Raw genomic sequence first — 26230 nt, forward strand, 5'->3', positions numbered from 1 at the left:
GGAACTGAAGGGAAGTTGTATAAACTACTCACGCTGGGATCTCACCCCGAGGGATTTTGATGCAACTGATCCGGGGAGGGGGGGAGCGGGGAGGAGGGCAGCCTTGCATTGAGATTTTTAAAAACTCTCCAGATGATCTTAATGTGCATGTAGCCAAGTTTGACAACCATCTCTACACAATGTTCTTTGAAAGTGAAAGTCGCTCAGTTGTGTCCGACTCTTTGCGACTTCCTGGACTATACAGTCCATGGAATTCTCCAGGCCAGAATACTGGAGTGGGTAGCCTTTCCCTTTTCCAGGGGATCTTCCCAACCCAGGGATCAAACCCAGGTCTCCCACAATGTTATTTAGGGGGCAGCAAGTTTGCCTAATTGTTAAATGATGTTGAAAACATTCCATATGAATCCAACTAATAAAAATATGCACCAACAATATGACTTTCTTCTTTAGGAGTTTATCACTGATTTGTAAAAAATTAAATACACTTTACAGAAAACAAAGCTAGAAAATATATATCAAACCTCTAACATATGACTATACTGTGAAAGAGTATTTTTCTTGCTTATACTTCAACCTGATATGAAAATGCATGCACATGTAATTATTCAAAATTTCAGACATTACAAAATAGGGAAGGGCAGTTTATCATTTAAAGTGAGTTTTGCTTTTAGACATGAAAATATCAATAATTGTAAGGCAAGATGTCAGTCTGCTCCATTTTGGTCTTCAACGAAAAGCTGAGAAAAAAATCTTAAATATTTTCAAAGTGAGAAACTAGATGTGAGTGGAGATTCTAATTTTACTCATCTACCATTATTAAACATAGTTCACTGGTTGCATTTTGCTATGATGCAACTGGATGGTCAGCTGTTATTGTTCCACACGTTCAAGACACTTCTCAATATGTTATTATCTGTAAACCACCTGCTGTTTATACATTTTTTAAACAGATATACTGTTAAAAGAATCAGTCCCAAGAAAGTACCAACAGGAAGCTTGAGAAAGTGTTTTTTCTTCCCATTTGGGGATAATTTTAAAGTGAAGAAGAAAGCAGAATAATGGTGTTCCTCTTATAGCTCAGCACATTTTAGGTGAATTCTGTTATTACTTATCTAATGCTCTGCTACACGGGTGATGTAAGAATCATGGCCAATATACATAAAGAAATCAGGACTGAAAAAACAAGTTTATTCAAATTTAGGGAAAATCATCTAAATAAGGCTTGATCATAACAACAGACAAAAAGCATTTTGCCTTGAATATTCAAAGAATACATTAATGATCCCTAAGATCTTTCTCTGATTGCGTTATTTGACAGTGATGGAACTATAATTTCCTAGAACAGCCAGTTCTGTAATTTTCATCAGAAACTCCTACAAGTCAGCCTATGGCTCGCCTGCATCTGATTCATTCAGTCATTACTTAGAACGATTGGTCTTTCATGATTCTCCTCTATTATGACAGAATAGAAAGATGAACATTAGAATATTTATTTCCATGTTCCAGGCTGCTTGCGCAAACACCTGTCACTGTCTATGTTTTTGCCTTCTTGTCTTCCTTACTGTATTTCCATTGCTTGTCCACCTTGTCATGATTACAAATCACTTTGTTTATTCAATTAGACACATGTCACTTTGAAAAGCCACTACCTGTCACACTGATCTGGGATAACATTTGAAATCACATTCAGTTCAGTCTGTGAAGTAGGTTTCCTCGCCTTTTAAAATAATATATATTTTATCATTTATAACTTTTTTGGGAGGATGGAATTTGGGGTCAGTTTTTACATCTGACCTGTTATTTTAATAAAATTTAACCATCTATTATTCTCTGGAAGAATGTGTGTGTATTTTTATTAAATGTATCCACACACAGAATATTTATGAGTTTCTTACTCTTCCTGAATATTAACACTGAGAGCTGAATACCATACATGTGGTTTTTCCTGAAGCTCTCGGCTTGTAGTCTTTTTACTGGTTCATAATTTCTTGGGTGAAATCCTGTGGCTAACCGGTTATGAACTTTACCCTAAAATCTCATAATGATGAAAACACATGGAGAGGTTTTCCTCTGGGTTTGTTTATAAAGAACTTCTGGAAGCTTTCCTGGCGGCTCAGATGGTAAAGAATCAATCCTGCAAAGAAGACCTGGGTTCGATCCCTGGGTTGGCAAGATCCCCTGGAGAAGGGAATGGCCACCCACTCCAGCAGTCTTGCCTGGACAATCCCATCGACAGGAGCCTGGTGGGCTACAGTCCATGGAGTTGCAAAGAATCGGACACTGACTGAGCAACTTTCACAGCAATAGGAGGAATACAGCAATATGTCGAACTATGTGAACTATAATTGGAGAGACTATCAAAATGTATCCTTTATTTATTTCAATTTTTTGGCTATGCCATGTGGGATCTTAGTTCCCTGACAGGGACTGAACCCACATTCTCTGCCTTTGCAGCACAGTCTTAACTGCTGGGCCACCAGGGAAGTCACAACAGTAGACAATTTAATCAAGAGTGGCCCTGGCATGGCCGGCACACGGCGTTGCATTTTGAAAGACCGAGGTTAAGCCTCATGTGGCTAACATCAGAGGCGGAAACCACCACTGCTTTAGACACTGCTGATGATAGGGAGGGACATGTGGGACAAGCTCCTTGGTTGGGACACCCCACTTTTTCAAAGTCTGTATCACACGTGGCACTAGTTATATGCTCTGTTATTTGCACCTTAGGGGGTGCAAAGTGAACCGAACCTGACGTCCAGGACACGCCTGCAAGGGAAGGAGAGCATTAGCACTGCTATGCCCCAGAAAAGATGTGAGGGGTTTTGCTGATTTGTCCTTTTCTTACTATTGATTAACTCCTTCAGTTCTCTTCTGCAGAAGAGAATGTTCAAGTCCTGGATTGGAAACTATTTAGATTTAGCACATTTAGAAGTTTAAAATGTATCCTCTTCAACTCCAATGATCATTTTTTTTTTTAACAAAAAGAACCAGTATCAAAGCAACATTAATCAGAAAAAGTAGCCTTCAATCATAGTTAAATATTTATTTAGTTGTATTGGATGCTTGACTCAACATTCTGTACCTCTGATAACCTCTCATGAGACAAAAGCTAATTTTGACAAGATTATGAAATCTCCTTCTTTGGCTATTTGTAAGAGAAGAGCAGAGACTTACTAGCATGGTAAGACTTAATTTCAGTTTAGTTCAGTAGCTCAGTCGTGTCTGACTCTTTGCGACCCCATGGACTGCAGCATATGCCAGGCTTCCCCGTCCATCACCAACTCTCAGAGCTTGCTCAAACTCATGTCCATCAAGTCCATAATGCCATCCAACCATCACATCCTCTGTCATCCCCTTCTCCTTCTGCCTTCAATCTTTCCCAGCATCAGGGTCTTTTCCAATCAGTTGGTTCTTCACATCAGATGGCCAAAGTATTGGAACTTCAGCTTCAGCATCAGTCTTCCAATGAATATTCAGGGTTGATTTCCTTTAGGATTGACTGGTTTGATCTCTTTGCAGTCCAAGGGACTCTCAAGAGTCTTCAACACCACAGTTCAAAGGCATCAGGTTTTTGATGCTTAGCTTTCTTTATGGTCCAACTCTCACATCCATACATGACTATTTGGAAAAACCATAGCTTTGACTAGACGGACCTTTGTTGGCAAAGGTGCTATCTCTGCTTTTTAATATGCTGACTAGGTTGGTCTTAGCTTTTATTACAAGAAGCAAGTGTCTTTTAATTTCATGGCTGCAATCACCATCTGCAGTGATTTTGGAACCCAAGAAAATCAAGTCTGTCACTGTTTCTATTGTTTCCCCATCTGTTTGCTATCAAGATGGGACCAGATGCCATAATCTTTGGTTTTTGAATGTTGAGTTTTAAGCAAGCTTTTTCACTCTCCTCTTTCACTTTCATCAAGAGGCTCTTTAGTTCTTCTTCACTTTCTGCCCTAAGAGTGTCATCGACATATCTGAGGTTACTGATATTTCTCCTGCCAATCTTGATTCCAGCTTGTGCTTCACTCAGCCCAGAATTTCTCATGATGTAGTGTGCATACATCTGACTCAATGGACATGAGTTTGAGTAAGCTCTGGGAGTTGGTGATGGACAGGGAAGCCTGGCGTGCTGGAGTCCATGGGGTCACAAAGAATCGGACATGACTGAGTGATTGAACTGAACTGAACTGAGCACTTAAGTTAAATAAGCAGGGTTACAATAGACAGCCTTGACATACTCTTTTCCTAATTTGGAACCAGTCCATTGTTCCATGTCCGGATCTAACTGTTACTTTTTGACCTGCATATAGATTTCTCAGGAGGCAGGTCAGGTGGTCTGATATTTCCATCTCTAAGCATTTTCCATAGTTTGTTGTGATCTATACTGTCAAAGATTTTGGCATAGTCAATGAAGCAGAAGTAGATGTTTTTCTGGAACTCTCTTGCTCTTTCTATGATTCAGTGGATGTTGGCAATTTGATCTCTGGTTCCTCTGTCTTTTCTAAATCCAGTTTGAACATCTGGAAGTTCTTGGTTCACGTTCTGTTGAAGCCTGGCTTAGAGAATTTTGAGCATTACTTTGCCTGCATGAGATGAGTGCAATTGTGCAGTAGTTTGAACATTCTTTGGCATTGCCTTTCTTTGGGACTGGAATGAAAACTGACCTTTTCCAGTCCTGTGGCCACTGCTGAGTTTTCCAAATTTGCTGGCATATTGAGTGCAGCACTTTCACAGCATATCTTTTAGGATTTGAAACAGCTCAACTGGAATTCCATCACCTCCACTAGCATTGTTTGTAGTGGTGCTTCCTAAAGCTCACTTGACTTTTCATTCCAGGATGTATGGCTCTAGGTGAGTGATCAAACCATCGTGGTTATCTGGGTCATTAAGATCTTTTTTGTATGATCATTAAGTTCTTCTGTGTATTCGTGCTATCTCTTCTTAATATCTTCTGCTTCTGTTAGGTCCATACCATTTCTGTCCTTTACTGTGCCCATCTTTGTATGAAATGTTCCCATGGTATCTCTTATTTTAGAGCAAGTTACCTTAGGGTTCTGTCTTTCTAGCAAAGTTGTTGAGTCGCTAAATTGTGTGTGACTTTGCAACCCCATGAACTGTAGCCCACCAGGCTCCTCTCTCTATGGGAATGTACCTGTATATTATCTGAGATGTAGCCAAAGAAAGTAAAAGTGATAGTTGCTCAGTTGTGTCGGACTCTTTGCAACCCCATGGACTATGCTGTCTATGGAATTCTTCAGGTCAGAATACTGGAGTGGGTAACTGTTCCCTTCTCCAGGGGATCTTCCCAACCCTGGGATGGAACCCAGGTCTCCTGCATTGCAGGTGGATTCTTTACCAGCTGTGCTACCAGGGAAGCTAGCCAGGATGTGGGTAAATGTTAGAAATACAGCAAAGACAACAGAATTTGTTTAATGCAATTAATGTTCTTTATGACATGGTCACATTTTGCAAGAAATTTATATCTTTTGGTTTATGAGATCTGACATGTGCTTTTCAGAGCATATTTATCTATCAGATCTACAACAAGTAATACTCTTTGATTCTTGCTTTCCTTTTCCCAGAGTATTTTTTCCTAATATTTGTAAAGTCAAAAAACAGCTAATGTAACCCAGGTTGAGTGGGAGAAGTTTTTTCTCCCCTCAAATGCAATCTAAGAAGAACTGAAAAATTCTAGATACTGAGAATGGACTACTTTTTTAAAGATTAAGATCTATTAGAAATATTTTTGTAAAGCCACTTGGAATTTTAGTTTTTTCTTTACTTAAAAAATCCCCCTCCCTCCATTTTTCATAAACCTACCTAAAGCACTCTGGATCAACTCAAGTACTTTCTAGGAAAACTATGTTGGTGATGAGACTATGAACACTGTGAAGTATATTACATAGTTTCCATTTTAAGCTTTCATAGTCTTTAATCTACTTATTTTTTTGGTCATACAATGTGGCATGTGGGAACTTTGTTTCCCAACCAGGGATCAAACCCACGTCCCCTGCAGTGGAAGCATGGAGTCTTAACCTCTGGACCACCAGGGAATTCCCTGAAGTCTTTACAAATATACTTTTTGTCCTCCTGCTAATTCTGATCCTATAGCATGCATGGGATAAAATCTTGCTCCAATTTAACTGATTTGAAAGTGAATAATATTAACTATCTGTGGACAAGCTCTTACCATTCTGAACATCCAACACATGATGTTTATTTAATGTCCAACCGCCCATGTTGGAAGCATCCAATTCGTAGCCTTGCAAAATGGCAGTCCTCTTCTCCCATAGAGTCAGGTCCAAACACGACTCATATTCATATCCTACTGACACTAGAATCAGAACAAATCATGGTTCATCTTCCCAACCACAGGCAGAAATGCAATTTATTTTATTATCTTGATAAAACTGCTTTTTTCACAGATGTGCTCTGAGACCATATTTCCACTTATTTGTGAACAGAGTCATTTTTTATATGAGAAGATTTGATCATATAGAAGGTGGTTTTCTTTAAAAAAAAAAGATCTCCAAATATTATTTTTGTATTGACTTAATAGAAAACTAGTATTTTTCCCTACACCACTTTTTCACAAAGGGTCCATAGTACAAAACGAAGCTCAGGTTGAGCAACTGGGGAAGTCATTAGTTAGAGCGGATAAATCGGCCCCAAATGGTGATCAGACAATAACAACAAAAAGCACCATTTACTATCTGAATAATCAGAGATGCTTAGGCTCCGGGAGTATTAAGTTATGGAAAGTATTAACGCTAAGTAAGGTTTAATAGCGCAAACACAGATAGCCAGGTTACAACATTATATTCACATGCTCTTATCAGGAATAAACAACAAAACTAGCAGCAGATTGATAGGAACAAGTCTCAAAAGGAAAACTTCAGAGTCTACAAAGAAACATGGGTTTTAAAACTTAGAACAAAGTGAAGGGAGAAGGGGCAATTATCTGATCTGAATAAATTCCAGTCCAAATTACATATTAATTTCAGGATAAAATGCCTACTATATTTTCAGGTAACATGTTTTCCTGGGTATTCTGAGCCTGAGCCTGGAGCCACAGTATGCATATCTCAACAGATCAAACTCTGATTGCATCGTCCTGTTATGCAGTGAAACAACTGGTTTGACGGTTTATGAATATCATTCTGCTGAATTGACCAGTCCTTCCACTCAGAAGAGCTGAAATAATTTTTGGGCACAAATGTTGTCTGATGTCATGTTAAAATATCATTATGACTTGAAACTACATGTTGTTAGATACTGAAATGTAGAAAAGGTTAATGAAAATTGAGATTAAATTATAAAGGAAAGAAGAAAATGAAAAAAGGAAGGGACATGATGAGGAAAAAAACATGAGAAAAAGAATGTTAAAACCTGAAATTTCACATTCCCTTTCATCATATGGAATATACTCCTTTTTCCTATTGTAGATCTAAACCAACCATTTACAACCTTTCTAGGTAACCTTACTGACATCCTCTCTGCTTATCCACAGATTTCCTTGGGTTACAATGAATTTCATGTTAATTCTGATTCAACACAGTGGTTTTGGTGCAGAATATAATACATTTACAAGGGACTTACCAACAGCTTCAGACAGACCATAGACCTTTTGATTATATGCATCTGTTTTATCCCATATAAAAGTATAGGCCAAGTTCGGTGATGCAGGAAACCACTTTTGAAAGAGTCTTCCTACGACAGCCACCATCAGATGCACCTTCATTAAATTAAATGGGATAACGGACTGGGTCATTGTGATCTTAAGTACTGACTTATACCCGGCAGCTCTGGAACTTAGGTAGGAAAGTTTTAAGTCTGTTCCTGGAATTGTGGTTTCTTCGTGGAGGACCTAGGTTTAAAGAGAAAGCAGAAGTTTCAAACGGGGACCGTGTATGACTATTAGGTAAAATACATTTAAAAGAATGCAGCAAAGCAATTAACGATAAGATAAGATTCTAAAGAGTCAGTATCCACAAAAACACATTTGAGATGTTATCTTATTCAATAATTAAAAATAACGCTGCTGCCAGCTCAATTTTTCTCCTCCTAAAAGCTTCCTGTCATTTATCTTGAATTAATCACAGTTCAGGTGTTACTTCCCATACAGGAAATTTTGTGACTGCTCCATCAGGCTGACATGCACTGACTTGTTAGTTTATAGTCACAGTGGATTCTCACTAACCCATCTTTCACCCCCGTTGCCCTGGAGAATTAGAGCAGACATTTGTAAGATGGTTTGCTCAGCACAGAAATATGGCCCAGGCCAAAGATCTGGCCCATGCCAGCTGGCTCATTTAGGGGTTAAACCTACATCTATGGCCTCATCAGCTGACTGGTCACAGCCTAGAAAGACAGGAATGGTAACAAAACAGACCAATTCACTTGGGTTAAATTGTAGCAAATTCCATATTCACCTTGGAAGGTAATATAACAACAGCACACTCCCATAATTATTTAAACATTATGCTTGCACTCATGGCTGATTTTTGATATGATGGTACATGAACTAATATTTTCAAGTTGCATAAATTTCCCCCCAGAGAACAATTAACGTGCTGTTGAATGTCTGCAAAAGACACTCGATATACACCGTTTGAATTGAAATGAGTGTAAAGAGTTAACATAATTACCTGCATAAAAATCATCTGTTACAAATTTTAAAAATCATATTCCTAACCCCACAATGTACCCATCAGTGTGATGTGCTCAATGAATGCCAGTAAATTTATCCTGACATATGCAAAATACATTATGTTGAAACAGGATTTTAATATTTTGAAAAAAAAAATCTATGTTATGGTGTATATAAAATAAATCCAAATAATTCAGATTCTACTTGCTAACAGTGCTATTAGTTTGGTTAATAATAGCAGCTCTTCTTAGGTTCAGGCTTCCCTGGTGGCTCAGATGGTAAAGAATCCACTTATAATGCAGTAGACCCGGGTTTGATTCCTGGGTCAGGAAGATCCCCTGGAGAAGGGAATGGCTATCCACTCCAGCATCCTTGCCTGGAGAATTCCATGGACAGAGGAGCCTGGTGGGGTACAGTCCAGAGGGCTGCAAAGAGTCGGACACGGCTGAGAGACACGCTTTCACTCTCACTCGGGCTTACTACATCTTGTGTGATGTACAATGCTGTCTATGCTTAAGAATCCACCCTAGGAGCTCACCACTTTCTCTACTAAGAATTAAATAGCATTCTCAAAGGTTTCCTCAGATTGCCCTAGGAATATTCATTACTCAGACTTAAAGGACCACCTTTTCATGTTGGAAAAATCTTAAAACAGCGATTCAGTGTTCAGTAGTGTTTTTCTTCCTCCCAACTCCTCTCACATGAAACAGTTAGGAATGATGTATGTCTGTCATACAGATGTTAATAACTTAAGTAGGACCCTTGGGTTCAGGGTGAATCATCTGAACAGAACTCACTGTTCCGTATCATTGGGGGTAAATACTGGTGGCTTAGTTTGAAAAACAGATTTGGTGACTTGGATGGCCCTGAAAATGTAAGTGATTATAACTTAAAGCATATCATTTATTTCCTCTTATTTTCAAAATAATTTCACATCAATTTGATAGGTTTCCTATAGACACCTTCATGAATACATACTGTGATCTTCCAGGAGTTATATCTCTATTTCAAAATATCATGTTATTCCTAATTTTAAATAACTGATTTCTGTCTTTGTCATCATTAGCTTACTTCATGGGAACAAATAATCTGTAATTTAACTCATTAAAACATGTTTCTCCTAGGTAATTTAATTTGACCATACTATTTTGCACTAGTGGAAAAGCAAATCAAACCAGAGAGGAAAAACCAACCATTAAGCTTTACTGTATGCTTCTTACCCCTTCTACCCACAATCACCTTTATCCAAGACACCATCATTTCTCCTACTACTGAGACTGCCTCCGGACTGGTCTCTTTGTTTCAACCCTTGCCCTAAATAGAATATTCTCAGGACAGCAACTGCAATGATCTTTTAAAGAAGCAAATAAGAAACTGTATTTGATCCTCCTAAAATCCTCTCACAGCTTCTAATTACTCAATGATCACAGGAAAAGCCCTCATCCTTGCCATGGTCTTCAGTGATCTGTGACATCATCTCCTTCATTTCAGCCACATCTGCCAGCTTCTCTGCAGTTCTCCGAACAGGCCCACTTCTTGTTCTTCCCCTTCTGTTGGTACAGTTGCTAAGCTGTGTCTGACTCTTTTGGGGCCCCATGGACTACAAAGTCCGCTAGGCTACTCTGTCCATGGGATTTCCCAGGCAAGAATACCGAAGTGGGTTGGCACTTCCTCCGATACTGGATCTTTCCAGCGCAGGGATCGAACCTGTGTCTCCTGCCTTGCAGGTGGATTCTTTACCACTGAGCCAGCAGGGAAGCCTATTCTTCCCTTGCAGCTTTTGAACTTGCTCTTTGCTCTGCTTGGAATGACCTTCTATTTTCCAGGTTTATTCTTTCTCTTCTCAAAGTTTCTGCTGAAATGTAATCTTATTGAAGAGATCTTCCGGGACCATGCTATATAAAATTGCAATTCCATCCACTTTACCCTGCTTTATTATTTTAATGAAGTCTTATTCACAACTTGACATTTATTTGTTTGTTTTCAGTCTCTCTGTGTAAACTGACAAACTTCTTGGAAGCAGGTACTTCCTCTGATCCGTGTACTGCTTTGTCTCCTTATAAGAGCGCCTGGTGCAGAAGAGGTATTTCAATAAATATTTGAAGAATAAATGCAGCCAAGCTCTTCAGTGCTGTTGTATTTTAAAGATCACATGTTTTTACTCAGCTGTTTACATATGAAGTCCATTATTGCTGTACTTAATGTCCTGCCTTTAAGATCTGAAAGTTATTTCTAATTGGAACCATACAGGAAGAAAAACGATCCCCCCGATATTTCAGTAGATAAAAATGAATAGTGAAAACATGGTTATCTTTTTAAAACTTACATAATAATTTTTTCCCTGTGAAAAATATGGCTTTACGAACTACATCATTAACCCTATATTATTAGGGTTTAAGATATGATGCCGTGTTTTAAAAATACTGTGAGAAAATTAATGAACATTTTCTATGGAGATTCATCTTTTCTAACATATCTTCTGCTCACAATAATAATTAAACAGTAAAACATTACGAGTAATGACCACGTATAGTAGCACTTGGTATAATGTCAGTTAGGAGGTCAGATACATGCAGGCACTAAAAGCCTTTTCCAATGAATGAATCAATGAGCAAAGACATTACTAGCTGTTGCACTTAAAATTGTTTGCCCAACTGGCTACAGCTAATAAATAGACACAGATATATCTTGAAGAAAAAGTATTTTGAATAGATCTTTAAGAAATAGATATCCTAACATAATAACTCTTATTTACTACACACACACATACGCACCCCACATTCTACATGTCATTCCAGAGAATTACTTAGGATAGCACTGGAATTCTGCACTCCTTTAAAAAAATTCTTTGGAAACCACATGATCTGAAAATGGTTTACTGAAAAGCACTGCTGGTTAGAATATTCTACCTGTGTCTCGGGAATAATGGGACTGTCTTCAGGAGATGATCTAAAAAAGGTGGATAAAGGTGAGGACACGATGATAGGATTGGGCCTCACAAAGCCACTCAGGTCACAGCTGGGAATGTCATTTTCTTCTTTCTTCATGACGAGGGTATCCATCACATAAAAGACATTCCATGGGATCCACACAGTGTGATACTGAGTGAGGAATGGGGATCGTTCAAACACCAGCGTCAGAGAAGCCCCACCATTTGCCACCAGGTCAAACCTGGGAAAACACAAGACATATTTAGTGAATTACCCGGATCTCATGTGACTTTCAAAACTCACCTCCTTAAATCCACATGCTTTATAAGAAAGACCTTTTTTTCTCCCAACTTTTACATGAAATAGTTTAAACTCTATGAGAATATTAAAAGAATTATACAATGACCATCCATATATCCTTCAGTTCAGTTCAGTCGCTCAGTCGCGTCCGACTCTGTGACCCCATGGACTGCACCACGCCAGGCCTCCCTGTCCATCACCAACTCTCGGAGTTTATTCCAACTCATGCATATATCCTCAACCTATACTTACTAACTTATTAACATTTGTACAAGTTTGCTTTATCTATCCACTCCTTTTCTAGAACCATCTGAACTTAGGTTGTAGATCTACAAAGTCTCACTCTCAAATATTTCAACATGGGGGCTTCCCTGGCGGTCCAGTGGTTAAGACTCTGCCTTCCAATGCAAGGGGGCACTTGTTCAATCCCTGTTCTGAGAACTAAGGTCCCACATGCTGTGGGGTGTGACCAAAAATTAAACAAGTTTTTTTCAAAATGAATCTTCTAAGACGAAGAAAGAACATTCTCCTATAAAACCATAATACTTTTATTATGCCTTAGAAAATGAGATCAACTTTTAAAAACCTACATGAATATATAACTTTAAATTTTTGCCACGGACTGTCACAGATCTCTGGTCTAAAAGTTGCTGCATTTTCAAACTAAAAGGGACATTAAGGCATCATGCCTGGTGATTTAAAAAAAAAAAGCCTAGTTTTTATACTTAAAACACTTTGAAGAAAGATAGGGTGCTGGAACTAGCTTACATTCCATCCTGGCGGGTAATAGTATATCCGTACTCTGGGTAATGGAAAAATGAGACATTCACTCCAATAAGTGGAGTTCCATCAGCAGTCAGCACTTGGCCTCTGATGACGGACGCGAGGCTGTGAGAAAAGTAGAAGAATTAGACTGAACATTTATCTCCTCAGACAAACATTATCATGATGTGGAGATAATTCAACCTAAGGATAAAATAACAGTATCATAAGGCACTTGTATTCACAAAAACCAGACTGGAGACACTCCCAAGACAGTGTTCCTTATAATTCACTGCAATCCACATTCTTGAAATACCTGGTGTTTACCCTGGGCTTTAATTCATTGCAATCTGGGTTTTGGAGAGTTATCAAGACCAATAATTTAGAGATGAATTTTTTAAATTGTAAACTGTGCATTCTTTTTGTAAGTCATATATCTGGTGCTTGCATGAAGGAAAGTATACTTTCCAATTAATTCCAAGGCAATCCGGAAACCCGCAGGGAACAAGAAGTACAAGATTTAAGGGGGCAATGAGGAACATTTGTGCAACAACTTTTAATCAACTGCTGGGTCTAACTGCATTAATGCTGTTAAATTGCTGCAGACCCAGGAGTTCTGGTGTAAATCATCTTCTTTTGCTCAGTGAGACACAAGACACCTGCTTTCACTTACTGGTTTATTTTCAGGTCATTACTGCTCTACAAAGCACCAGGCCAACAGCTCATGCAATCTTACTGCCATGCTGTTAGCAGTTCCATTACATTAATTCATAATTTATATTATTTAGTGAGCTCAGCTTAAAAAAAAAGTGCACTTCTGTTTTGCCTTTTGGGGTCTTTTCATTGCTTCTTTTGAAACACTTCCAACTGTGCTAAGAAAATCAACTAGTTAAATGAGGATTTATTGACTCCTTAATGGGATGTCCTGTTATGCTTCCGGTACTGAAATTGACAAAGTACCTGAACTGTGTCAAAAATGCTTGAAACATGAAGTTTGGTGAAGGATGTGCCAAACGATGAAAAACTACATTTTAAAAAAGGCACTTTTCTCAAATTTGCAGTCATCAGCATTTCATATTAAGGGCTTATAACTGTGATAATATCATTACGAATCTATGTAAAGAAAAGTGTATTGACCTCTTATTGAAAGGACTTTCTCCAGGTAGGACATGGGTGCTATCAGATCCTATGAGAAAACTGATGCGGTCGTAGAAGGATTTGGCAGCTTGCTGAGACGGTGACTGTAAGCTCTGGCTAATGATATCCTGGGGGTCGGGCAGTCCACGACAGTAAGGCTGATTTTGGCAGGAACTCTGTAAACAGCAGTCAGGATCCATGCAGTCAATGAGTCCATCTGTAGAGAGAGATGTAAACCAGTTAGAAAATTCCTCTTTTTCGGTCATGATGCAGAATAAGTTTTATTTGCTGGCTGGCTATTTTTTTTTTCACATCCAACGATTTGTTCCTCCCATCTAACAGTAATTTCTGGCATCCTTTGTGAAATCAAATACAATAGCTGCAGTTGCTTTCACAGACAGTAAATGTTTGCATTGGAGATGACTGAAAAGAATTATATAACGTTGGTTCTGAATAAAAAATAACAAAACGACAGTTTAGAACAATGTATTATAGGCAGATCACATTTTACTGCCCTTTGCAGATGTTGAGCTTTTTTCTTTTTTAACAAATCAGAGGTTTGTGGCAACACTGCATGGAACAAGTCTATCGGTGCCATTTTTTCAAATAGCATCTGCTCACTTCGTGTCTCTGTTACATTCTGGTAATTCTTGTGATATTCCACTTGTGCATTATTATTGTATTTGTGATGGTGATTGGTGAACTCTGGTGTTACTGCTATAATTGTTTTAAGGTGCCACCAACTGCACCCGAATACAACATCGCACTTGGACAACTACTGTGTGTGACAATTACTGTGTGTGTGCAAACCCTTCCACCGACTGGTAACTACTGTGTGTGTGCAGACCACTCCACTGACTGGCTGTTCTCCCACCTAAAATTCGGGAAAAGGTCAGAAAACGGAAGTCTGTGATGAGCCAGTCACCTTTCAAGGAAATCATTTTCCCAAGGATGGTAAGCGTTAGTTGCTCAGTTGTACCCTACTCTTGGCGACCCCATGGACTGTATCCCGCCAGACTCTTCTGTCCATGGGGATTCTCCAGGCAAGAATTACTGGAGTGGTAGCCATTTCCTTCTCCAGGGGATCTTCCTGACCCAGGGATCGGACCTGGGTCTCTCGCACTGCAGGTAGATTCTTTACTGTCTCAGTCACCAGGGAAGCCCAAGGACAGTAAAGAATATTCCAAATATAATTACATCATTTCTCAAAATTCAAAGAGGAACCTGAGCTCTATTAATATGCCTCCTCTAAAATGAAGATGTTAATAAAAATATGGCTAACGTAAATAAGCTATAATATTGAAAATGATAAGAAACCTATCACTAAAAATTGACCTACACTGTTGGTGACATTAAAAAGAATAAAGGTTAGACTCTTCCCGAGCCTTCTCCAGGAACATCAAAAGGAAACTATATTCAATGGGCCATGTAAGAATTTTGTTTGAACCACCCCATTAGTAGATAAGTGTTAGGATAATGGTTTCATGACATTATTCTTTAAGGTCATTTTTCAGTGACCAATTGATACATGATTTTTGATCTGTTTGGCTATTATATTTCTCAGTACAGATTAATAAAAACATTAGTTTCTGCAGACTTTAATCACCATTGGGAGACTGGACAAAATCATTATAAAATCTTAAAACCTTGAGTTTCAGGTCTCAGCATGATCCTATTATGGCAAACTCAGCTGAAAATATCTGGTTGACCAATGTTTTATTTATACAGGTGTTTTGAAACAAACTTTTATTTTTTTTTAAATACAATAGTCTTTTTTTTCTTTTTTTGCTTTAGGCTACTCTTATTGATAGAACATATGCTTGCCCATTCATTATTTGACAGCAAACTGAGACAAAATAAAACAAACTCAATTGAATCATATTGCCCAGTCTATAAGCAGGTCAACACAACACAGATAAGGTAAGAAACAGGAGACGAGCGGCCTGGCTTTGTCCTTCAGTCATTTTGCCCACCTGAAAAAGAATGCTGCGAGCACTTGTGGTTTCTCCTAACATTCATTTTCCCTTCTTTGGGTAGCTACTCTGACTTTTCATTTGCATAGCCAGTCCTCCCCAACTTTCAGTCTATGTGCATATTTCCCCTTGTGTTTGGTTCAGAAATGGACATGGGACCTAATCTGTTAAATTGGACTGAACTTCAGGAACTATCTAAAAAGCCATCCCGCCCCATCCCCATCCCTCCAGCCTTGGAGCTGTAAGGCCGTGAACTTGGGGTTACCCCATTTCCCCAGTTGCCACTATATTAGAACCTGTCTGGGAATGGAGCCTTCCCAGAAGAGTCAAAGTCAAGAGCTGGAGAAAAAAAAAATGTCACAGAGACAACTTTGGGGCTTTTGCAATAAGCTGCATCTGACCTGGGCTTTTCAGTTCTAGAAGTCAAAGCACTGCCTTCTTTCTTAAGCCTGTTTGGGCTGGCTTTTCTGTCACTTAAAACTGAAAGAGATGTAGCTTATTCAGAGACATTAACTAAAAATTTCACTATTTCCCATACAGTTGAAAAAAAGAGCTTAATAAGTATTAGAATTAAATGTATGACGCTGAACTCTTTTACATGACTATTTTAACGTTTTGACACCATAATTTTTATATACATGAAAATGTATGAGTCTGAATTTCTGATAAGCAGATCTTATAGTTTCTTTATTATAGCTACATTTTCATGTGTATGTCTGTTATACTTCTAAAAAATGGATTGTTAATTATTTGAAAGCACATATCTATTCTGTGACAAAAATTCAAAATCATGTTTTAAGAAAATCAAATGAAACTGAGCTTTGAAATTTCAGAGAAATTTATCAAAATATTGCTTTTTTAACCAAAAGGCCACAAAGATGAAAAATGTCTAAATATTTCTCAATATTTCTAGTGGAAGAAAGATGAAACTATCCTAGAAGCTTATTTTTCACAAGGATATGTTATAATATGCAATATACTGCATTTTTTCTCCATCTGTCTCGAAGACACAGAAGTTATTAAGACTCAGATTTTTAAAGTAGCAGATGATTGACCTATTGCACCCAAATCACTTTAGCTTCAAAAAAACAATTAAAAAATTCTTTTAATAACAATTCATGATTTATAATCTCAACCTCATGACGGTTGAGACTTCATGAGGAATCTCTAGTATGTTTTATAATTTAAGCTTCCCTGGTAGCTCAGCTAGTAAAGAAACCACTTGCCAATGAAGGAGACACAAGAGACATGGGTTCAGTCACTGGCTTGGGAAGATCCCTTTGGAGAAGGAAATGCAAACCTACTCCAGTATTCTTGCCTGGAAAATTCCATGGACAGAGGAACCCGATGGTCTACAGTGCATGGGTCGCAAAGAGTCGGACACAACTGAGCACACACACGTATATATACATATACACACACGTGTATATGCATATACACATATATGCATACACACACGTGTATATACATATACACATATATGCATACACACACGTGTATATACATACACACACATGCATATACAGACACACGTACACACACATATATGCATATACACACATGTATACACACATATGCAGATACACACACGTGTATACACACAGACACATATATGCACATACACAAACATGTATATACATATACACATATATGTATATACACATGTGTGTGTGCGTGTGTGTGTGTGTGTGTGTATTTAAGAGTTCTTACCCCATGGATTTAGAATGAGTATGCTTGGGAGAGTAATTCCATATAAACATTTGATATTCTTGCAAGTTTTTCCCTTACATTCATTTTTAAAGCATAACTAGAAACTACTTAGTAGCGAAACCTCCAAAGGTTACATTTTATCTCCATTAACCCGGTAAGTTAAAGGTTAAATCCCCCCTCCTTTGGTCCCCCATAATACTCCCTGAATTCCTTCCTTTAGGCACTATACGGTACAGTTGCCAAACAGGAATGCTCAAATCTCATCATTCATCTTTGTTAGTTTATAAAAACCAAACGTGCATCTGGCATGTGATCTGCAGGTCATAAAACTGCATGAGATTGACACCTTCTGAACTAATCAGTTGGAAATGCATTTTTACAAGCCTCTCTGCTAACATCAATCAGAGACAGAATCTCATTTTCAACAGCCAAGATGCAGGGACGCATGGTTTGTTATTTTTCTGCAGAGTTTATCAGTAACTTGCCCAAGCAAGTGACGGATGCTTATGAATCTGGCTTCCTATAACTTGAGAAAACATTTTTCATTCTTTGCCTATATTCACATAGCTATGGCTATCTAGTACCACTAAAGTTGATCATCCACTTGCCCAAATGTCTATTGTAGTAAAACCGACTTTGTAGACGAGCTTCTTAAAATCATCGGCATTCCATTTTAGTCTCAGGAATATGAGGTTGGCTTAAATTGGTATTGGCGTAGAAGCCATATCTAATAGAATTAATCATAAAGAAGATCTAAAGAAAATCAGAAATGTTCAAAACCCACTGAATAACAACTTCAATGATCAGTTAAGAGCCTTTCTTTCTCTAGGTTAGGCTTTGCAATATAAGTGGTATTTTGATATAAAGTAGACAATATAGTTTATTCTTCCTTCCACTTAATCCTCAGTATTACTGCTCTAGTTACTAGGAAAGATGCTCTCATCTTTCCTAGGACTTTCACTGGTTTGTAACAGTGGTTGGCAAACTTACTCTGTAAAGGACCAGATAAAAAATATTTCAGGTTTTATGGGCCATATAGTCCCTGCTACAAGTATTTAACTGTGCTTTGATATCTCTAAAGCAGCCAGAGACAATATGTAAATAAGTGGGTGTGACTGTGTCTCAATAAAACTTTATTTACAAAAACCAGCTTTGGCCCAGAGGTCATAGTTTGTCAATCTTTAGTTTTGCTTTTAAGTTTCTACCCTGCCCTGTTTCCTTTGTCTTTAAATAATTTTTTTTTCCTGCTAAAGGTAAACAATGCACATTTTACTAGATTATTAAAATGTCTGACTCCATCATTTCCTAATTTACACTTTATGTAGGTCTGACATTGACCTGCTTGTCAAAAGTCTCACTTTTATCTTTTAAGCAGCTATGGATAGTTTAACATGGTTTTCAAAACCTTGATACACTAACTGGATAAAAAGTCATGAATTTCCTTTGAATGAATTTTCATCTTCACTCTAAAGGTAATTAAAGCCCTTACCCACAGTATTTGGAAGTCTTTCTCCCTCATTCCAAGCTGGAGGTAGAGGTAGAGATTCTTTAAAAAATTAAAAATATATATATTTAATTTTATTTTTAAAAAGTGTCATGGCTGCTCAGCTGTGTCAGACTTTTTGTGATCCCATGCACTGTTGCCTACCAGGCTTCTCTGCCCATGGAATTTCTCAGGCAAGAACCCTGGAGTGGATTGCCATTTCCCTTTCCAGGGGACCTTCCGGACCCAGGGATCGAACCCACATCTCTTGTGTTTTCAGCACTGGCAGATGGGCTCTTTACCACAAGCACTACCTGGGAAGCACCTCCCCTCCCCCTAATAAATCTCTAAGTTTCTTTTTGGCTGCACAGCGTGGCTTGTGGGATCTCAGTTCCCTGAACAGGTATGGAACCTCAGCCCCCTGCAGTGGAAGCACAGTCCTGACCACTGGACCGCCAGTGAATTCCCGAGGTAGGATTTCTGATGCAGTATTTTATCTGTGGATTTTAGAATCTTCAAAGGGTATGGGTTTACCTTTTGTTTCTCTTTTGGGTCACCATACATGAAATTCATTTGCTTATTACTGAATTTGGATCATGTTTGGTTTTGCGTATCTTCCTGGTTTGTCTGATTAACAGAGTTTTCCTCGAGGCTTTAGTCTATGTTTACATCATTTCAATCGTAATGACCCCAGGCTGTTTATTCTCCTGAACTCCCAATTTATAACCTTCCTTCTAGATGTTTCCACTAGGATATTACACAGGCATTGAAAACGTAACATGTGGAAAACGCAACATACACGATCTTCTCTGAACAGACCACTTTCTCTGCATTTCTTACTTCAACGAATGTCTCCGCTATCCACTCACCCAGGGTCTCAAAGGAGAAACCTGAGCGTCATCCTTCACTCCCCTCCTCCCTTTTTCTCTGCACCTAATCAATGGCCAGCTCCTCCTTCTCCCCACCCCAAACATGTCCTGAGTCAGCTTTCTTTTTATTTCACTGAAAAGACCCTTCAGGCCACCATGGCCACCTCTTGACAAGATCTCAACAAGAGCTAGGTTTCCCAGGCTCCAGTCCTGTCCCAGCTATTCATTCTCGACACTTAAGTCAGAGTACTCTTGGCAGAAATCAGATGTGATTATTTCACTTCTCTAGGTAAAATACTTCCTTTAATTGGTCCCTGCTGCTTTCTGAGTAGTTAGAACTCCTTAACATGGCTTATGAGACCTTTGTGATTATTATTTCCTCTGCTGGAGACCTCTCACTGCTCTTATCCTGGCTCCCTCCCCATTTCCTTTAGCAATCAGCTCAGACAACGGTCTCACCAAGTTCCTTGAGGGCTAATCTAGTCCACTGTTGTAGCTCCCAGAATTTAGGACATATTCTTTTTGGCACTGAGCACGCATACAAAAATTTTGCTGAACAAAGTGAAGAATAAATTCAGTTCCTAGAGATTATGAGATTGAAACAGGCCAAAAGCATGTCTTAAAAGCACAGCAGATTTTTTAGTTTTTTTTTTTCTTTTTTTCAGGAACCACCATACTGTCCTCCAATGTGGCTGGACCAATTTATAATCCCATCAGTGTAGGAGAGCTCCCTTCTCTCCACACCCTCTCCAGAATCTACCACTTGGAGAGTTTTTGATCATGGCCATTCTTTAAAACAGATAACCAACAAGGACCCACTGTATAGCATAGGAAACTCTGCTCCATGTTATGTGGCAGCCTGGGAGTTTGGGGGTAAATGGACAGACGTATATGTATGGCTGAGTCGCTTTGTTGTACATCTGAAACTATAGGTACATTGTTCATCGGCTATACTCTTAACATAAAAAGTTAAAGAATCCTTTTCTACAACAGAGACACACGCTGCTTTCTTTTATCACCATTTTCCTGTCCTCAGATACCATGCTAATCCTTGAATTTCTTTTTCTTTTTTACTCTAATAGGTACTTTTACATGTTCTTGATAAATTGGACATTAGGCAATCCATACAATTGTAAAAAGTATTAAAAGAAATTATATGAAATACTACATATAATCTAAAAAGGGCAAGGCCTTATGTACTCCTAAAGACAGATAATCCCAAATTCAGGAAGGGAAAGCTAAACCTTATAAACATTTGCCTTGTAAAAGTTTATCATCTGAAGACTTCTGCATGATGAAAGATGCCATAAACAAGGTTAAAAGATAATGAAAACTTGGGGTAAATTATCTATAACACACCTCATACAGGGCTGATAAGTAGAATATATAAACTCCTTAAAAAGGAAAAGTCAAAAAACTCCAGAGAAAAAAAATGGTCAAGAGAAATAAATAAGCAACCAGCAAAAGAAGAAACACAGTCAAGGAACATATATAAAGATCATCAATATAACTTGTAATTAGGGAAATGCAAATGAAAACAATAAAAATGGAATCATTTCCACCCAGCAGACAAAATTCACATTTTTCATTTTGTTGGACAATTTTGTTTATGTACAATGATTATGTACAGACTATGAACATGGGGAAAATAAACACTCTCCTACGGATGAAATGCACAATGGTGAAACTTACTGTGAGGCAATTTGGCAGTAGCTACCAGAATTAAATTTAAAGCACCCTGTGACCCAGCAATTTCATTTCTACAAATCTGTTCCAAAGAAATATGTGTACATTTACACAAAGATTTATATGCAGATAAACACACATACACCCACACACAGATTCACTACAGATCTGCCTTTATACCAAGAGCAAAAAAATAAGAAACAACTAAATTATTATTAATGGACTAGTGGTAAAATTAATCAGGAAGGACATCTGTGCTTCTGTTATGAAGTATGAGATAGACCTACATGTACTGACATGAAAAAATCTCTTTGGCAAAATCAAATTTAGAACAGTACCTATCCTGTTTTCGTTTAAAAACATAAATGTGCATCTAAACTCACTGAGGAGGCGTAGAAACATGCACTCTGAGTTGTTGACAGTGGTTATCTTGACAATTTATTGTTGCTCAGCGGCTAAGTCACGCCCAACTCTTTGCGACCCCACGGTCTGCAGCACACCAGGCTTTCCTGTCCTTCACCATCTGCTGGAGTTTGTTCAAACTCCCGTCCGTTGAGTCAGTGATGCCATCCAACCGTCTTGTCCTCTGTTGCCCCCTTCTCCTCCTGCCCTCAATCTTTCCCAACATTGTGTATGACTGCTAGTAATAATCCTGCCTAAGAATGCAGAGGTTCTTAACCTGGAGAAAGGGGACACTGTCTAAAGAGGTTCTGGGTGATGCCCTTTGTTGTTCTAAAGCTTGCAGTGGCAGTGAATGGTAACTGGTGTAAAATATACGGAAGCACTGTTAGTTTCAGCCTGTGTGAATATTTTTCCTCTCCTAAAACTCACTCAAAAACAGTGGCCAAACCCCATGCTTCTGAAAGCAAAGCTGGACTTCTCTTTTCTAGAATGGGATTCTCCTGGGATCTAAAACTTCTGTGGATAATAAAAGGGTTCAGAGTAACCTAAATCTCTCCCCTGCATGCATGCTAACTCGCTTCAGTCGTGTCTGACTCTTTATGACTCTATGGACTAGTCCTCCAGGCTCCTCTGCCCATGTGATTCTTCAGGCAAGAATACTGGCGTAGATTGCCACGACCGCCTCCAGGGGATCTTCTTGACCCAGGGATCAAACCCGTGTCTCCTGCGCTGCCGGGGGATTCTTACTGCTGAGCCACCTGGGAAGCCCCTCTCCCCTGCAGTAGGATCTCACGGAGCCTTAAAAAAAAAAAGTAATTTCCCCCCAAATCATCTGCCGGGATAATGTATTTTAAGGCTCTGAGACTGAGTGCCACTCTTCATTCTGACATCTGGATTCTTTTTAAGAAGTGCTTAGGAACTCTTATGGGCTTACCTTGTGGCTCAGCTGGTAAACAATCTGACTGCAGTGTGGGAGACCTGGGTTCGATCCCTGGGTTGGGAAGATCCCGTGGAAAAGGGAAAGGCTACCCACTCCAGTATTCTGGTCTGGAGAATTCCATTGGACTGTATAGTCCATGGGGTTGCAAAGAGTCAGATACAACAGCGATTTTCACTTTCAGTTTAGGAACTCTTATAATTTCCCCCTCTCTTCTTTCCTTTTTTTTTTGTTCTTTTTTAAACCATTCCCCTTCTGATTTTTTTCTATTTTATTTAACTTTTCTTTTTTTTAAAAAATATATTCTGGAGAACACAACCATCTCATCCTCCAGCTAGGACTTTTAAAAAATGTATTTTCAAATGTTTCCTTATTTTCATTTGGGAATCTCCAAACAGACCACCTCTGTCCATTCATCACATTCATTCTGACGCTTACATTAAAATATCATTCATCATTTCCCTCCTTTTTGTCATTTCTAGCACACACACCTGCTTGCTTCTGCAGTTTGAATCTTCTGTTTGGGTTTTTCTTCCTTCCTCTCTCATTGTTGTTTCTTTTTAAATTCTAAACAACCTCAGTTGAATTGTGCTTCTTTTTTCTACTATCATCAGACTCTAAAGGCATTTAAAAAAACCTGTTTGAGGTATATCTTCCTGGCATATCCCCACAAAGTAATATTAATAACTTTGAAGGACAAAGAATAACTCCATCTACTTAAAAGTAAGAGGTATCATTCCTGGCAGGATTTATATTCTGACATTCTACCATCTTGCCCAGAATTTAGTAAGAGGTTTAAGTCATTCTTGGGCCTTCCACCAACCAATCAGTAGAAGACTTGCCTCTTATGCCTCAGGTATCCACAGGGGAGCTGTGGATACTCGAGGACCAGACAGGGAAGCAAGATGAGAAAAGGGAGCTCTGACTGTATCCCCCTAATGAGAAGAACAATAGGAACATGGTAGCTACTGCCACAGATAACGTATTTTGGAGAAAGCAGCTCATTCATGAGTATCTACCTTGAGTTTCTATAAAGGTAAGAGTTGTCTCTGGCAAGCTGTTGCATTTTGATGCTTGCACTGTGGGACCACCATATGGGGAGCTATTGAAAGTCAAGACACTCCCTATTGAATGCGAGTCTTAGCAGCGTGACCAGGTGAAAGCAATGGTGCTTACAGAAGTGTTGGGGGAACTGGAGAGCTGCCTTGTCGGTCTGGGACATGGAAAGCACGCCAGAGACTCCAGCACTGATTTTCTTGTTCTCAAGCAAGAGGAGAACAAACTCAGGGAGGCAGTGCCAGTGGGCTACAGTCCCCGGGGTCGCAGAGAGTGGAATACAAGTTAGCGGCTGAACAATGACAAAGTAAGAGGGCTGGAATTTGGAGGGAAGGAAGGAGAGAGAAGAGAAGACTCCTCCAGAAAGTAACAGAACTCTACTAGCCATATGAAATGGTTACTGAAGTATATTATATGGTCATAGTAAAACTAAATGCTATTGATGGCTAGTCATATTCTGATAGCATAATCTGTTTTTTGGCCTACCCACCATCCTTGAAAAAAAAAGTAAAATGTTAGTCACTCAGTATGTGTCCAGCTCTTTGCGACCCACGGACTGCAGCCCTCCAGGCTCTTCTGTCCATGGAATTCTCCAGGCCAGAATACTGGAGTGGGTAACCATTTCCTTCTTCAGGGGATCTTCCCTACCTGGGGATCGAACCTGGGTCTCCTGCATCACAGGCAGATTCTTTACCATCTGAGCCACTATGGGAGCTTCTATCATCCTTACCTGGAGATAGACTTTTCTGGCACTAGGGACCAACTCTCTCTATCTCTCTGTGCATCTGTTATCTGCAAAGTTCTTTAAGTTGTGCTCTACAAGTTTGCTCAGGCTAGACTGGTAGTGATTCACATGATGCATCTGATTTTTGATTCAAGCCAAATCAACCTCTTCATCATCTTCTTTTCATGAGTTTGAGTAAACTCTGGGAGGTGGTGATGGACAGGGAGGCCTGGCGTGCTGCAGTTCATGGGTTTGCAAAGAGTTGGACACGACTGAGCGACTGAACTGAACTGACTGAATGTGTTAAATGAAACCACTTAGCAACTTTCTGGCCAATTCACCATTTTTGACACCAAACTTAGACAACATATCTCTAATGGCACAGCTCCCACAAGTCACAGAATTTCAACTATAATCCTTATTTTAAATGTTCTGTTTTACTGTCCTCATCTAATAGTAACGGTAATAATAGCCTTAATCACCAGATTATGTGTCTTGAGTTGGGGTTTGGTGTGAAAAATATTGTCTGTATACATACAACCCATGTTTAAGTTCAAGGAATCCTCTAGCTTGGGTGATAAGGCACCCAAGTTATCATCTTAGGGTGTAACAAAGCTGGAGCTGAGGTTCCTTCTCAGAAGATCAACAAAATTAGGTTAGGGACAGGAATACAAATTATATGCGATAAGCAGAGAAGCCACAGGAGGTCTTCTATCAGGTCCGATTTCCCCTTGGAGCGGGAAGTCTAGAGATAGCAGAGCTTCATGCTAATAAGAATAAACAAAGAGGGAACAGGCCAATTCACAGCTGATAAATTCTGAGGAAAGAGAGAAACCGCCTTAGCCGATAAGGACACTAAAGAGTTGATTAGCCCCCAAATTACTCTGCAGCAGCTCTGCAGACTGGGTCCTGTAGTTCGTTTCTCTCTGCCAGAGCCGTAACCTCCTCGGTGTAATCTCTTAGAACACGAGGGTGGAACATCTGATCAAGGAGGAAGGCACGGGTAGGGGCCTTCGTCCCACGGGTAGGGGCTTCCTGGGAGGGAGGGGAAAGCTGCCGCATGGGCTTGCAGAGGACGGATGCTGTGGTTTCTATGACAACACCGGAGTGCAGGGAGGCGAGAGAGGCCACTGTATTATCAGGCAGAAAAAGCTTTGAGGGCTAAGGACCAAACACCTACATCTGTCAGGACAGACAGCAGAGCTCAGAATTTGTGGCTCAACTTTCTTGACAGTTCACGTTAAAGCAGCACAGGGAAAAGAGTAAACAGTTAGGTAGAAATGGAAGAGTGAAGAGAGAGCTATGAACGGGGAGAACTGCAACTCGTAGTCAGGAAGATGGGAAACAAGTAACGTCTGGTTCGAGAATGACATGTGTGTGTGTGTTGGGTGCAAGGAGGAGAGCTGAGAGTTGGTTCTGACCACTCCACTTCCTAGAGAACAGTACAGGGCAGGCCTTGTTTTACTGTGCTTCCCTTTATTGTTGGGAAGATATTGCATTTTTCACAATTCCAAGGTGTGTGGCAACTCGAAGTGGAGCAAGCCCAACGTGCCATTTTTCCAACAGACTTGTCTCTGTCTCCTGGTTTGGTAATTCTTGCAATATTTCAAAGTT

General features: G+C 39.3%; 1 protein-coding gene across 7 annotated transcripts in view; it reads right to left on the reverse strand.

Annotated features, from left to right (window-relative positions):
* Positions 1 to 26230, reverse strand: part of TENM3 (teneurin transmembrane protein 3) — a 991614-nt gene that overhangs the window by 59366 nt on the left and 906018 nt on the right. For all 7 annotated transcript variants that reach the window (XM_070460107.1, XM_070460106.1, XM_070460105.1 and 4 more), the window contains 5 exons: positions 13777 to 13993; positions 12646 to 12765; positions 11557 to 11818; positions 7597 to 7864; positions 6188 to 6331 (listed from right to left, as the gene is read on the reverse strand). In XM_070460107.1, the coding sequence (XP_070316208.1) occupies positions 6188 to 6331; positions 7597 to 7864; positions 11557 to 11818; positions 12646 to 12765; positions 13777 to 13993 (1011 nt within the window). The remainder of the gene's footprint in view (positions 1 to 6187; positions 6332 to 7596; positions 7865 to 11556; positions 11819 to 12645; positions 12766 to 13776; positions 13994 to 26230) is intronic.

The sequence above is a fragment of the Odocoileus virginianus genome, chromosome 32 (genome assembly GCF_023699985.2).
Source record: "Odocoileus virginianus isolate 20LAN1187 ecotype Illinois chromosome 32, Ovbor_1.2, whole genome shotgun sequence".
NCBI lineage: Eukaryota > Metazoa > Chordata > Mammalia > Artiodactyla > Cervidae > Odocoileus > Odocoileus virginianus.